We start from the raw sequence: 15,060 nt of genomic DNA on the forward strand, positions 1-15,060 counted from the left end.
AAGGTCATTTTAAAGCAGAAGTGTTGGCAGATCTGGAGGTAACAGGGAGAGGCAAAAGCTCAACCTTATAAAGAGGAGGTAAAAAGATCAGAGATTGTTCATAAGCCAGTGTTATATTTTAGCAGGATGTAATGTATTTATGCTCTGTAATAGCCATGTAAGGTTGGGATGAGATTGGGGGAAAACGCAGACTTGGTTCTCTCTTGGTAAAAGGCACCAACAGATCCATCTCATCAGGGATGGATGGATCTATGCCTTCTACAAAGGTGTAGAAAACTACGCCTTTTCTCATGTACCTGTAGGTAGCTTCTGAGCATAAAGGGACTAATGCAAGGTTAGGGTCAGTGTATTGTCCTCGATGAGTCGACTGCAGCCATATGTAATGCTGATAAAGTAGCCAGTACAGGTGGCTCATCAAATAATCTTTATATAAAATATCATGTTATACGTTTCACGCAAACAGCAGTTATCTTCCCAATTCTGCATGTTGAATCATTTTCAAAGTTTTGTAAAAACCTTGCCAGGCCAAGAAGGCAGGGCTTACCAGTCCCATTCTTCTCGTGAAGAAACTAAGTCATTCACTTAACTTCTTTCGTCTCATGTTCACTGAAAACGTTCAGTGCACCAGGTATCCTACAAAGCATCTGACCTTAAGTTCCCACTTCAAGGTCACTGGTAATGGTGGGGTGTGCGTCCAAATTCAAGCCTCCTGTACCAGCGGTCTGTTCCAGGGATAAAAACAGCTGGCTGTCCATTCAGGCGGTATCCCTGGGCTCAAAGCCTAGTTCCCCCTCTGACCAAGATGTGGTGTAACTGTGCAGGTTGCTTAAATTCTGATTGCTTCAGTTTCTTTATCTGAAAAAATGAGAATAATAAGAATGCCTTACCTCAAAGAACTTTCATGGGGATTAACTGTCAATACATGTAAATGTATTGCATACACATATGCACATGTATACGTGCCTGCCCTTAGTAAGTGTTCCAAAACATTGGAACTATTATGGCTACCTTGGTTACTATTCTAGCCATTCGATGCTGTTTATGAATCCTGTATCATGGAACGAGGTGTCAGGGTTAGGCAGTGAACAAGGGCAGCTGACGGTCGGTCTCACCCAGCTTACATTCTTCTGCTCTGCCTTCCAAGGACTGTGGTCAGAAGACCTTCTGCCATCTGGCCTCAGGAGCACTCCAAGTTTTGATTCCTCTGTTCTTCAGAATAACCAGCGGGTCTGATAGATTCAATGTGCTCTAAGCCCTCCTTCTTGGCTCTGGCCTCCTTACCCCACTCCTTTCTATCTGGAACTTCATCCTCGTTGATCTGGAGCCCAATGGCACACTTCCTCCATGAAAACTTTTCTGACCTCGCAGCCCACAGGGGTCTCCCCCTCTCTCCCTCCTACAGCACTTGCCTTCCATGCCTCGCATTTGGTGCATAATCACATATTGCTTAACTTTTCCAGTTAGGACCACAAGCTTCCCTATCATCTCTCTACAGCAAGACATGAAATTTGAAGAGCACAGGGGTCTGGTCATATTTCTTTTTCTGTAACTTGCAAGGGAGGGGTTGAAAACTCAAATGTTTACAGGAGCTAGGCACGTAGTCTATATGTGAGAAGTTGGCCAGGTAGGGACTGTGGTGAGCTGGAGGGTGTTATCTCCAGTCTAGAAGGAGTAGCTGTCACTTTGCCCTCACTTATTATTGTCATTGATGAAGAAGACAGAGCTTTTATGCCACCTACACTGTGTTTGGAGAAGAGAATTAAAATATCAGAAAAAAAAAAAGTGTAGATCCCCAATCTTTGACAAACACTATGATTCCACTCAAATATCGTCAAAAGTCACTAAATCGTAACTATGAGGCCTTACCAGACCTCCCTGATATCACCATATTATGAAACACCCCTCCTTCCCATGGGTCTCAAGATACCCTCCTCTCCTGCTGACCATGGGAGATTTAAGGGTGTGACTGTTCATAAAAGAAGGACTGCAGTGTTGATGTGTTAAGAAGCTTGGATGTGGTGGTCGCTCCCCCACACTCCAGCTGAAGGAAAGACCCTCGTCCACTGTGTTTCTTTCCTACAGACAGAGTTCTAGAAATATCACAAAAGTTGCTTTTAAATTCTTTATCTACGGCTATATTTTCCCCAATACCATGCAGGAACACAGGTCCAGTATTATCCTGTCTTGAAATTCCTCAAGAGAAGTCAAAAGTCAGAATGTACTGAAATCTCCCGGTGTTTGGTTTTTGGTTTTGTTTTGTTTTGTTTTGTTTTGTTTTGTTTTGTTTTTTGTAACTTGGCGACTAAATTCAAAAGATTTGAATGCCACCATACAAAATGTGGCTTCAGACTTAGGGCTCTGTCTTAAGGGTCGTAGTACACAGTAGCCTGCCTGTAGAAAGTGTTCGGTATATCTGCGGGGGCATGAATCAGACTTCTCTACTATAGTTTGTTGGATAAAACGATGTTAGTGTAATGCTGTATTATAAAAAAATACTATCAAAAGAAGATTTCTTCGATTAAAAATAACATGTCAGAGTCACTTAACGTCCCTACAAAGTTTGGGAGAAATTTTATGCTTACTTGATAGCCGTGATATCTCCTGAATGTTCTGGGGTACCCATTCTCCACCTGAACGTTATTTTCTGAGCTCATGAGCGAGTTGCCACGTTAGCCTTACTTCCGTTTTAATTGACAGATACCGCTGTCTGAAGTGTCTCGACTTTGACATCTGCCAGGCGTGTTTCTTATCTGGTCTTCACAGCAGGTCCCACCAGAAGGCCCTTCCTGTGTTTGAGCATTGCGTCCAGGTAACATCTAGTGCAAGATACCAACCATTCATGAATCGGTACCCGCGACAGCAGTTCACAAACTTTGCCTCCAGTAAAACCACAGATTCTGCTCCTTTCGTTCACGATAATGTTTAAGAGTAAGGAAGGGGTGGGATGCCTGGGTGGGTCAGTCAGTTAAGTGTCCGATTCTTAATTTCGGCTCAGATCATGATCTTTCGGTTTTTGGTGAGTTCGAGCACCCCATCCGGCTCTGTGCTGACGGTGCAGAGCCTGCTTGGGATTCTCTCTCCTCTCTCTCTGTCTCTCTGCCCCCTCCCCCACTTGCGCTGTTTCTTTCTCAAAATAAATAAATAAACTTAAAAAACAAAAGTCTAGGGAAATGGCAAACTCAACCTTAAATATCTCTCAATATAAATCTACAAAGTTTTTTTTACATCATAGATTTTATTAAAACCTATTAGGGACAAGAAAAGGCCAAACAACACTCAGTACGAAGCCACTGATAACACACTATATTGCAGACAATATCTGAGGAATAAGAGGGGAACAGCATTGGGAGTGGACTCAAAGAAAAGGCTTTGATTCGGTAAAAATGACAAAACTAGGCTTCTAGTTACTAGTGCCTCTGGGGAAAACTTTCCTTTTAGCATGTCTTATCCTGAGCCCTAAACTTCCAGTATTTTTGCTGTAGGAAAAATGAAAGAGAAAAATTGCCATCTCGGTTTTGACTGAAAGAATATTAAACTGAGACTTCACAGCTGCCTTTCAAATGTTTTGTTTTGTTTTGTTTTGTTTTTTAAGAAAATCTACTCAGCAAGAGAATTCAGGTCTTTTGAAGAGATGAGAGAAAGAGGATAGTTAATTTTAAGCAAGGAGCATTTTCATTTTCCCAGAAAGAACACTTTCTTCTCATCGCTAAGTTCCTACAAATCCATTTCACCGTATAGATTTTGTCACACGGCAATGGTGAGAGATGTTGATTAGCTATCCTTACGGAGGACAGCTTTCTCTTGTTCTCTCTTTAACATGAATGGTCCACAAAAGTCAAGTGTTTGGATCTTGCCAAAGAATTCCAATGGGTATTGTTTTATGAAACTTAACCCAGATGCTGGGTTACTTGTTGGCCTGGGGAGATATAGGGCTTCTTGATGTTAGACTGACACCATGTGGTCACTTTGTTATTACACTTCAGATTTCAAGAGCTGAAAATCTTTGAATAAAATCCCTCATTCCTTTGTTCCTTTTGGCAGGAATTCTTAACGTGGGGTTGATGGGTGGACTTCAGGTGGAATCCACTGATATTTTGTATAGAATTAATTGTATGAGCCACTTTTCTGTAGATAAATCCACGAGTGACCATCCAGTGTGGAAAGGAATCCACACCCCAAATGTTAGCAGCCCTGGACCTAGCCCTGTTTCATACACCTTCTGGATTCAGCCTTCCAGGTTACTGGATTGCTCTAAGGAAGAGAGGCTATTTGTGTAAGTTGAGTGATCTTTAATTTAGAAACTTACACTGCGTGGACAAGTAGACAGAATGCAAAGAAATTCATGTAGTAAGGAAGTAACATGATTTTTCTAAGGACATAAAAGTGAATGAAATAATTCCAAAAACTTTCATGGTGGCCAGTCCACTCAAGTAAGGAAAAAAGACCACATTTAGACTGACAGGACCCCTTTTTAATGTTGGCTATTCCAGCAGATGTCAGCAAAGGAGAATACAAAATTCCTCCTCAGGACCCTCAGAAACAACCTGCTCCAAGAGCGCTGTGGGAGAAAAGAAGCTTTAAGAAGGCGGTGGCTCCTGGACCAGGTGACCCCAAAGAACATGGCTGATCACGCAGAGGCCAGGTGAGTGTCCATGAGTGATGGTCCTGTAGGGCAGCCCCCCAGGAGCCTGGGGACTGAGTTATGCAGCCGGCACAGCATAGCACAGCACACACACACACACACACACACACACACACACACACAGCTGCTTTCATAATGCTGGCTGTAAAGAAGGCACAACCTGGGGGTGAGAGTGTGCTTAAGATGTGTTTCCCCTCCAAAAATGATCTTTAATTTTAAAGTAGAACAAAAGGCAAAAGTACTTCTAAATGGCCCATCCTGACATTTTAAAGGCATCAAACCCAGGAGCCTTTTAACAACTTTGCTTTTTAACCCTAGTTTTGTTGGTTTGCTTTCAAAAGCCTAATTTAGAATTAATACTTTATTTTTATTAAAAAAGGGAAAGAAAAACACTCAGAATCCCATCACGCACAGATGAGTACCAGTCACATTTTAGTATTACCAAAACAGGAATTATGCTGTGGATACGACTTTTTTAAGTTTAATTAATTAAGAGAGAGCATGTAGGGAAGAAGCAGAGGGAGGGAAAGAGAGAATCCCAAACAGGCTCCATGCTGTCATCGCAGAGCCCGATGCTCGGCTCGATCCCATGAACTGTGAAATCATGACCTGAGCTGAAATCAAGAGTTGGACACTGAACCAACTGAGCTATCCGGGTGTCCCTGTAGATACGATTTTTGATTCTTCTTTTCATCTACATTAAATAGAGAGTATTTCCCCTGTCATTAGTTTCCAAAATATTATTTTTAATGGCCTCACTTTCATCCTTATAAGGAAGTATCATAATTCATAAACAACCTGATTATCATTAAACATTTTGGTTATTTTCAAAATTTGCCCCATCAAAATTCTGTAGTCAACATCCTTATACATGCATCTGCCTATAGTTTAAATATTCTATCACGATAAATTTGCTCAAATAAAAGCATTGGATCAAAAGTTCTGAATTTTGTTAACCCTTAAAATTCAGAGTACCAAATTGTGCTCCAGAGAGTTATCTCAAAGCTTGCCCAGCACTACTAATATATGAGGTCACCTATCACTTACCTAAAGATCACCAGCTCAAAGATGACTTTAAAAAGTCTTTGTGGGGGCACATGTGTGGCTCAGTCGGTGAAGCGTTCAGCCCGGGCTCAGGTCATGATCTCACGGTTCATGGGTTCGAGCCCCATGCAGGGCTCTGTGCTGACAGCTCAGAGCCTGGAGCCTGCTTCGGATTCTGTCTCCCTCTCTCTCTGCCCCTCCCCCACTCATGCTCTGTCTCTCTCTGTCTCTCAAAAATAAATAAACGTTAAAAAAAATTTATTTTAAAAAGTCTTTGTGATGGGGGCACTTGGCTGGCTTGGTTGGTGGAGCATGTAACTCTTGATCTTGGAGGATGTGAATTTGAGCCCCATGTTGGATATATTGTTAAAAACAAAATTTTTTAAAAAGTCGTGATGTTAATTTTGGAAGTAACCATCTCAAAATGTAAAATTGTAGAAAGCAAAAGAGATACTGTTTCCATGGGCTTATGATCATCAAAATTTGGGAAGAAAAAAACCCAGAATTATTAATTTTACCTACAGAGAGTAGAGGAGATCAACTTAAATCAGACTGGTATTCATTTATTAACTTTTTTTTGTAATCTTCAAATGTTTTCTCAGACACCCACCAGCATATTTCTATCTCAATGCCAGACCCTATTTCTAGGGTCATTTTGTCACTTTCCAATCTAAATATGTTTTATAGTTCTTTCCTTTAAAGGAAAAACTACATGTTGACAGTGCAATTAGATGCCATTTATTATGCCTGTGTCACACTTACCTAACAGGCTGCATCAATATATCTTTAAAGTTAGAGAATTTGAGTATCTGGATGTATATCTCTAATATAGTACAAAGAATTTTAAAATAAGCACAAAGATATCAGGTGCCAATTCATCTGTCTTCTTCAAGACAGATTTCACTTTTCCCAGGCAAAGAAACAATACAATGTGTTGGTTAGTCATCTGGATTTATTATACACTTGAGATCTTGTCTAAATTCCTACGTTCTCATAGTTAGAACACAAAGATCCATACTCTTAATTCTATTTCTTTTGGCTGCTAAAGCCAGACTGATGTTTTAAAAGCACAAATTTGACGGCATTCCTCATGTGCTCGTATCCCCTAAACTCCCACGTCTGACATCCCTCCAGTATCCTCCCATTGATTTTAAGCTAAAAACTAAAAGTTGTAATAACCACCTGGGTGGCTCAGTCGGTTAAGTATCCAACTCCAGCTCAGGTCGTGTTCTCGCAGTTCTCAAGTTCGAGCTCCACGTCAGGCTCTGTGCTGGCAGCTCAGAGCCTGGAGCCTGCTTTGGTTTCTGAGTCTCCCTTTCTCTGTCCCTCCCCTGCTCACACTCTCTCTTTGTCTCAAAAATAAATGAACATTTTAAAAAAGTATTACCCTTAAAAACTGTAATGATTTAGAAAATTTCTGCATATTTTGGGCCCCCTGAGCACCTCTCCAGCTTCATCTTCCCCCCGCCCTACATTGTCTCATATCTTCATGTTCCCCGCAAGACTAAGCCAGGTACCCACCCTCTGAAGACTTAAACCTTTGCCTTAAGGAATTGGTACCCCTCACTCCTAAAGACCCATAGAAGTCTTTGCTCATATGTCATCTCATCCATGAGGCCATTCTTGATCACTTACCATTTCAACCCCATCGTCCCTGTCACTGGCATTCCAATCTGCCTCTCTTGCTTTATTTTATTTCAGAGCATTTCATCAGCACCTGACTTCCTATATATTTTGCTTTTATTTTTTGTTTGTTTGCTATAATGTGAGCTCAGGGGTGGGGGTGGAGAACCTTTTATTGTTTCCAGCTGTATTTCCAGAATTTGGAACAATGTCTGCATTTGATAAATGCTCAATAAATGTCTGTTGAATGATTGGCTGATGGACCGAATAATACAACGATGGATGTTTGATGAAGGAATTGATGGGGGTAATAAAATAGGTCATGAACTCTTTTAGAAGGGAGCATGAGAGGAGCACCTGGGTGGCTCAGTCAGTTGAGTGTCCAACATCGGCTCAGGTCATAATCTCGTGGTTTGTGGGTTCAAGTCCTGTATCGGGCTCTGTGCTGACAGCTCAGAGCCTGGAGCTGTTTTGGATTCTATGTCTCCCCCTTCCTATGCTCCTTCCCTGCTCATGCTCTGTCTTTCTCTCTCTCAAAAATAAATAAACATAAAAAAAAAAGAATGGAGCTTGAGAAAGTCTCACAAGAGTGATTACACAGTGTTGGGAGAAGGTAGTGAAGTGATTGAGCTTTGTCCTCAGTCAACTGTGTGGCTTTGGGGAAATCACTTCATGTTTCTATGACTCAGTTTCTTCACTTGATAATAAAAATAACCTGTCCTTCCTACTCCGAGTAGTATCAGTGGAAATAAGAGGAGGGACGGAAATTGCAAGCGCTATGCAAAGCTAAAGGTTTTTTAAATGTCAATGTGTTCTACTCTGTCTACCCGAGTACAGTGAAGTGTTCCCCAAAGTAAAATTCTTGTGTAATAATTTTCAGTTTAGCTTAGATATTGATGAGTTCAGAAGTTCTGATTAGTGGCTGATCTAGGAGAAATGATGAGGAATATTATTATTTAACAATGCGATAATAGGCAGAAACACATCGCTGATACCTGTTGACATATTAGTACTGATCATTATCTAAGAGATTAATGATTTTGCCAAGTGATAGTACTAAAAATTCATTCATTGGTTCAGCAAATATTCTGCAAGGTAATGAGCCTCCTCCCTTTTAATGTGAATTCACTCACTTTAAATATAATGGTTTACATTGAGATTATTTTCACTTACAAAAAACATAACCGAAAGCCAGGTGCCAAATATCACCACTGTTATTAAATATTTTGGGAAGTTCTTACATATATAATAAAAAAATTAAAACAGTGAAACAGACAAAATTTCTTTCATTTGCAGCTAATATGATTGTAAATCTCCAAGAAATCTTAAGTAACTCTAGCAAAAACTATTAGAATTAATAGGCTTTGAGTGGTGGGAAATAAAATACATATGCACAAATTAATAGCTCTGTACCATGATAACAATAGCCAGCTAGAAATTTTGTTAAAATCCCATTTACAGTACCTGTAAAAATTATTTTAAAGAGAAACTAGGGAAAAAAAGCTTAGCAAATAAGATACAAAAGCCACGTTAAAAAACTATAATATTTCAGAGTGCAGAAAATAAGACCTGAAAAGGGGGGAAACATACCAAATTCATGAAGGAGAAGACTCTAGCATGAGAATTGTACATGCTCTGAAAATTAATATAGTTGATCCTCATTATTTGTAGTTATGAAATTTTTGAATGCACTTACGAAAATTTATTTATAACCCTAAAATCAATACTTGCAACGTTTTCCTGGTCATTTGCAGACATGCACAGAGTGGCAAAAAATTTGAGTTGCCTAATGCACGGCTGAGGTCAAACTGAGAGTCACTCTGACTTTTTGTTTCAGTTTTTATACCGTAAACACATCCTTTTCACATTTTTTGTGCGTTTTTTTTTTGGTGGTTTCCCTGTTGCAAAGTGCCGGCATTGTGCTGCAATGTTGTCTGCTGTTCCTAAGGGCAAGAAGGCTATGACATATGTGCCTTAACAAGAAAATGTGCTTTAACCTTTGTGCGGGCATGCATTATAGTGCTATTGACCATAAGTTCAATGTAAACAAATCAACAACATGCATTGAATAAGGTGTCCATAAACAGAGACACACAGGGGCACCCGGGTGGCTCAGTCGGTTGGGTGTCCGACTTCGGCTCAGATCACAATCTCACGGTCCGTGAGTTTGAGCCCCGCGTCGGGCTCTGTGCTGACAGCTCAGACCCTGGAGCTTGCTTCAGATTCTGTCTCCGGCTCTGTGCCCCTCCCCCGTTGGTGCTCTGTCTCTCTGTCTCTAAAATAAATAAACATTACCAAAAAAATTAAAAAAAAAAAAAACAGAGACACACATAAAACAAAGTTATATATTGAGTGAATGACGGAAATGATCTGCCCAGAGACCAGCAAAAACCTCTAACCCTGTATTTCCCCTTGGAGCGATGGGTCAGTCTGCATTAAGTCAGGTTCACAGTGACTGTGTAAAACAGAATGGCCATCATTAATGAGACCTGACTGTATTTAAATTAAATCCATTTCCAAGTAGAATCACAATGTTTTTTTAAATACGATAAAATGATTTTGAAGGCATTTTGAAATAATAAATTGTACCAGAATATTTTAAATTATAAAATTGAAAAATAGTGGGAAGGGATGTTTTTCAACAGATATTAAAACTTACTATAGAACCACTATGTATAAAAAAAGAATGAACATGTAGATATGAGGATAAGATATACAATTTAATTATTGATTCAAGCGTAAATGGGAACCTAATATATGATAAAGATGATGTTTTGATTCCCCCAAAAAGGATGCGTAGTTGGCTATCCATCTGAAAGAAAGCAAACTGGCCCTTATTTCATCCTATAAACTAAAATAAATTCTAAATTGTTTAAAATTTAAATGTAAAAACAACTCTCTGTGTCTCCCTCTCTCTGCCCCTCCCCCTCTTACGCTCTGTCTCTCTCTGTCTCTCAAAAATCAATAAACATTAAAAAAATGTGTAATAAAAAAAGGGCACCTGGTGGCTCAGTCGATTAAGGTCATGATCTCATGGGTCAGAAACCCACATTGGGCTCTGTATTGACAGCTCAGAGTCCGGAGCCTGCTTCAGATTCTGTGTTGCCCTCTCTCTGTGCCCCTCCCTTGTTCACACTCTGTCTCTCTCTCCCTCTCAAAAATAAATATTCAAATTTTTTTAATATATAAATGTAAAAACAATTTTAATTTAAAATAAAAATATGAAACTTAGCGTTGGAAGAGATCGTCCTAAGAAAGACAGAAAAACAAAGCATTGTGAAGTAATAATAGGCAGATATAGGGGCACCTGGGTGGCTCAGTTGGTTAAGCATCCGACTCTTGATTTCAGCTCAGGTCATGATCTCACAGTCATGAGATCAAGCCCCACATTGGGCTCTGTGCTAAGTGTGGAGGCTGCTTGGATTCTCTCTCTCCCCCCACCCCTGCTCACTCTCTCTCTCCCTCAAAATAAAACAAATAAACTTTAAAAAATAATAATACACAGATATCCATGATAACATGCACACTTAAATATTATCCTGTGGTGAATGATATAAAGAAAATCAAAAGATAAACTTAGAAAAATATTTTCACTAATAAGACAAACCATATGACAGAAAAGCCCTTGCAAATTAATAAGAAAAACCCAAAAGAAGGAGAAGGAAGGAGAAGGAGAAATGAGGAAGAAGAAAATGAGGAAGAGGAAGAGAATGAGGAGAAAAATACACCAAATATATAAATAGGCAACCACAGAAGACGTATTGCAAATGGCTATTAAACACCCCAAAATATTCTCAATGTCACTAGTGGCTAAATTACAAATTAAAGGAACAACGAGCTACCATCATTGTATCTAACAGAACAGCAAAGCGTGAGTGAATAACCACACCCAGTGCTGGTAAATATGGAAGAGAATAGGCGCTCTGAAATTTAGTAGGAACACAAGTAGCTGCAGACTTTTCAGAAAATAAGCTGAAAAATCTCCATTTGTTTGTTCATTCCATTAACCTGTAGCTAACACTCTTCTAGGCACTTAGGATACATCAGTGAACAAGAGGGACAAAGCTGTCTCTGCTTTCTGAGAGCTTTCATTCTAGTGGGGAGACTAGACAATGAAAAATAGGCATATAGGTGAATTGTATAGTATATGAGAAGTTATAAATACTAAAATAAAAGAAAAAAAAAGAAGCAGGTGAGAGATGCCAAGACTTAGAGGAGGAATTGGTAGCACATTTAAATAGTGGACGTCTGTGAAAAGTCACATTTGAACGATGCCTTGAAGGAGGTGAGGGAGTGAATCCTACAGGCGTCTAAGAAAAGCCCTGCAAATTGAGCAGACAAGCAGCCAGAAGTGGAACTGTGCTTGGCAGGTCCAAAGAACAGCAAAGAGGCCAGTTTGGCAGAACTCAGCAAAGGAGGACACGCTGAAAATAGACCAAGGGGATGCAAGGGTTGGGGCAAAAGCAGAAGCAAGGTCGTATCATAATTTCCTAAATATTCTTCCGGTGTTCCTCTTTTCAACTTTGAGTTTACATTTGAGTCCATTTGGAATTTATTTTAGCAAGGGTCTGACTTTGCTTTCTTTCAGATGCGTGCCAATTTTGCTATCTTTCCCCCCACTTAATTACATTGCCAACTTTGCTACATATTCAATTTCCTTATATGCTTGGATCAGTTAAGAGAATTTATATTCTCATCCTCAGATCTTATGGGTCATACTAAACTGTATGGTCATGGTGATGCTATAGTAAGTAATAGGAGAAAGTAGCTATCATCTGAAATAGGGAGGCTGTTTTTGGAGCAGGTTTTGGGGGAGGATGGTCAGGAGTTCAGTTTGGGATAGGTTAAGATTGAGATATCTCAGACACCCATGCGGAGATGTCGACTAGGCAGTTGCCCATTCATGGTCTGGAATTTGGGGGCAAGCCTCCTGGAGGTGCAAATTTAGGAGTTGCCAACACAGATGGCTCTTCAAGCCATGACATTCTATGAGATCGCCGAGGAGAGTATAGACAGAAAAAAGGTGGATAGCGGATTGAGCCCTGCAGCAGTCCATATTACAAAGTTGGAGAGCAGAAGAAAAGCCAGCAGGGGAGACAAGAAAGATGAATGATCTAGGAGGAAAACGAAGAAAATGAGGCATCCTGGAAGGTAGGTAAAGTGTTTCAAGGAGGAAGGCGTGGTCTCCTCTGTCCAATGCTGCTGCTAGGGCAAGGAAGAATTGGCCTTTGGATTTTGCAATGAGAGAATCATTGACCTCAAAAAGAGCAGTGTAAGACAGTGGTAGTAGCAAAAATCAGACTAGAGGCAGTTTAGGAGAGAATGGGGCCTGAGGAATTGAAGATACCAAAGAAAATTCTTTCCAGGATCTGTGACAGTAGAGGGAGCAAAGAGTCAGTGTGCCTGAAGTGCAGAGAATGTTTTGTTATGATGGAAAAAATAACAGCATGTTTGAGTACTGAAGGGAATGATCTTATGGGAATAAAAGCACCACTACCTAGTAAATAAGGACACACATTGCAGCACTGGAGGGTGGGGCAGTAAACCGGAAACAACCCACGGGTCCACCAGTAGAAAACCGGTGGAACACACATGAAACAGACATCCAACAGAACATAATAAATCCGCTTAAATGAACAAATTTAAGCACGTGTCTATTATACTAGAGGGCATTCATCATCCTACATTAGCCAAAGGGCAAGTGGCAGAATAATGTGTATAAAATGATGTCATTTTTCTTCCCAAAATAAATCCAATATATATTTGATGTTTGTATGAGAACTGAAAATGGTGTGGAGCAACCCAAAGGTATCAAAATTATCTCAGACGGGGTAGGAAGAGAGTGCGTTACTCAAACATATGTGACAAAGAAGTTACGGGTTCTCCCCAAATCTCCCATTGCTTAAAGACATAATCAAGTGTAGCACAGAATAATCACTTCATTCCCTGTGCTCTCATCACATCCTGTAGAGATAATCGCGTTAATGTCGATAATGATTGTATATTCATCTGTTCATTAAATGTGAAGTATCTGTGAGCAGGGAGTTCCCTGCTTTTATTTTTAATTGTCTTATCTGCAATAACTCGAGATGGTGAGACGCTTTAAAAATAACTTTTGAATAAAAGAATTAAACTAAGTGGAACTGTATAAAATGGAATATGCCTGGCCTTAAACTAATCGGCTCTATTTTATGTTCTTTCTGATAGACACGGTAAACACACACCGGTGCCTAGAACCCCTAGTATCTGACCTGCACAGGATGACCTGGGGGTTTGATGCAGCCATCGCTAAATTTCCTTGCATTCTCCTTTCTAGATTGTCAAGAAAGAGGGTGGGAGATAAAATCCCCACTTCCATGATTGGCTAATTCCTCTCTATCACCTAGGTAGTTGCCTGGGGGAAAGAAAAGCACCAGAAAAAAAAAAAAAGTCACGCTACTTTAATGCTCTTTTGAATATTAAATTTAATATCTGATTATGCATTTTCTAAAAAGGCTCTCCTCAATGCCGTAGCTGATAATTAAATATTATTAACACCTCTTATAAATCTCTGCTTTAGAGCAGGATTTCTATTCAGATGTGAATGTGATAAAGAAAATATTTTTTGAAATCACTTTTTATCCCCAATCACAAAGTGCTACATATTTACTATAGAAAACCTGGAACAGCCGGCAACGAACAAAATTGTAACTGCAGTCAAATCACAATGGAGCCACTATTGTAATATTTTAATTTTTTTATTAAGTTTTTTTATTTTAATTCCAGTATAGTGAGATACGGAGTTATATTAGTTTCAGGTGTACAATATAGTGATTCAACAATTCTATACATGACTCAGTGCTCCTCGTGATAAGTGTACTCTTTCCTAATATTATTTTAATAGTAATGTGTTAATATTTTGGTGCACTGCTTTCCCTGCAAGTACTTGTAATACAGTTTACATCATACTGCAAAGCATATTGATTATATAGTTCCATATCAGTGTAGGTTATGTTGTGAGCATTTCCCATTGCCATTACAACTCTTCAGACACATTGTCGTGCAATGTTTATTCAAGTGGGTGTGGCATTATTTATTTAACCCTTCTTCTGTCATTGGATATTTGAGTTATTTCCAATTTTTGCATACTTTAATAGTTTACTATTGAAATCCTGGTACTTTATTCTTTGTACGTGGTTCCCTAAATGTTTCAGGGGGATATGTTCTTCAAGTGAAATCACTAGAATGAGAGGTGGGAATGTCGTCAAGACTCTTCATACTCGCTATGAAATTACTATTTAGAAGCTATGCACCAAACTATACTCCTAGCGAATTCAGGTAGCCATCTGGCTTGATCCTTGCTAGTACTGTTACTTAATTTTAAATTTTGTTAATTTTATGAGCAGAATATTTTTTTTATTTGCTTTAATGTCCATCTCTTCTTAACCTAGAAGGCAATTGTATTTTCTCTTCTGTCGGTGTCTTCTGACCAGTTTCCTGATGGCATCAGTTTGTTTCATTAATGTATTTGAACTTTTAAGATTTTAGCCATGGGCAACCCTTCTTCATAGTTATTTCCTTTTAGTCTTATTTATAATGTGACTTGCTATATAGACAGTTTTAAGTTCTATGGAAACATTGCTAATCGTTCCTTTTCTGACTTCTTAACGGTTTTATGCTTGGAAGATTTACTGCGTTAAAAAATCAAATGACCCTTCAGCTGTATTTGCTTTAACGGGGCTTGATTTTTTGTTTTTTGGGTTGTTTTGGTT

The 15,060-nt window shown here is 39.4% G+C and overlaps 1 protein-coding gene across 1 annotated transcript in view; it reads left to right on the forward strand.

The window, feature by feature from the left end:
- Window positions 1-15,060, forward strand: part of DYTN (dystrotelin) — a 51,884-nt gene that overhangs the window by 15,849 nt on the left and 20,975 nt on the right. The window contains exons 8-9 of the mRNA XM_019445267.2: window positions 2,698-2,809; window positions 4,494-4,642. Coding sequence (XP_019300812.2) covers window positions 2,698-2,809; window positions 4,494-4,642 — 261 coding nt within the window. The remainder of the gene's footprint in view (window positions 1-2,697; window positions 2,810-4,493; window positions 4,643-15,060) is intronic.

The sequence above is a fragment of the Panthera pardus genome, unplaced genomic scaffold (genome assembly GCF_024362965.1).
Source record: "Panthera pardus isolate Hobbes unplaced genomic scaffold, ASM2436296v1 HiC_scaffold_10, whole genome shotgun sequence".
Taxonomy (NCBI): Eukaryota; Metazoa; Chordata; class Mammalia; order Carnivora; family Felidae; genus Panthera; species Panthera pardus.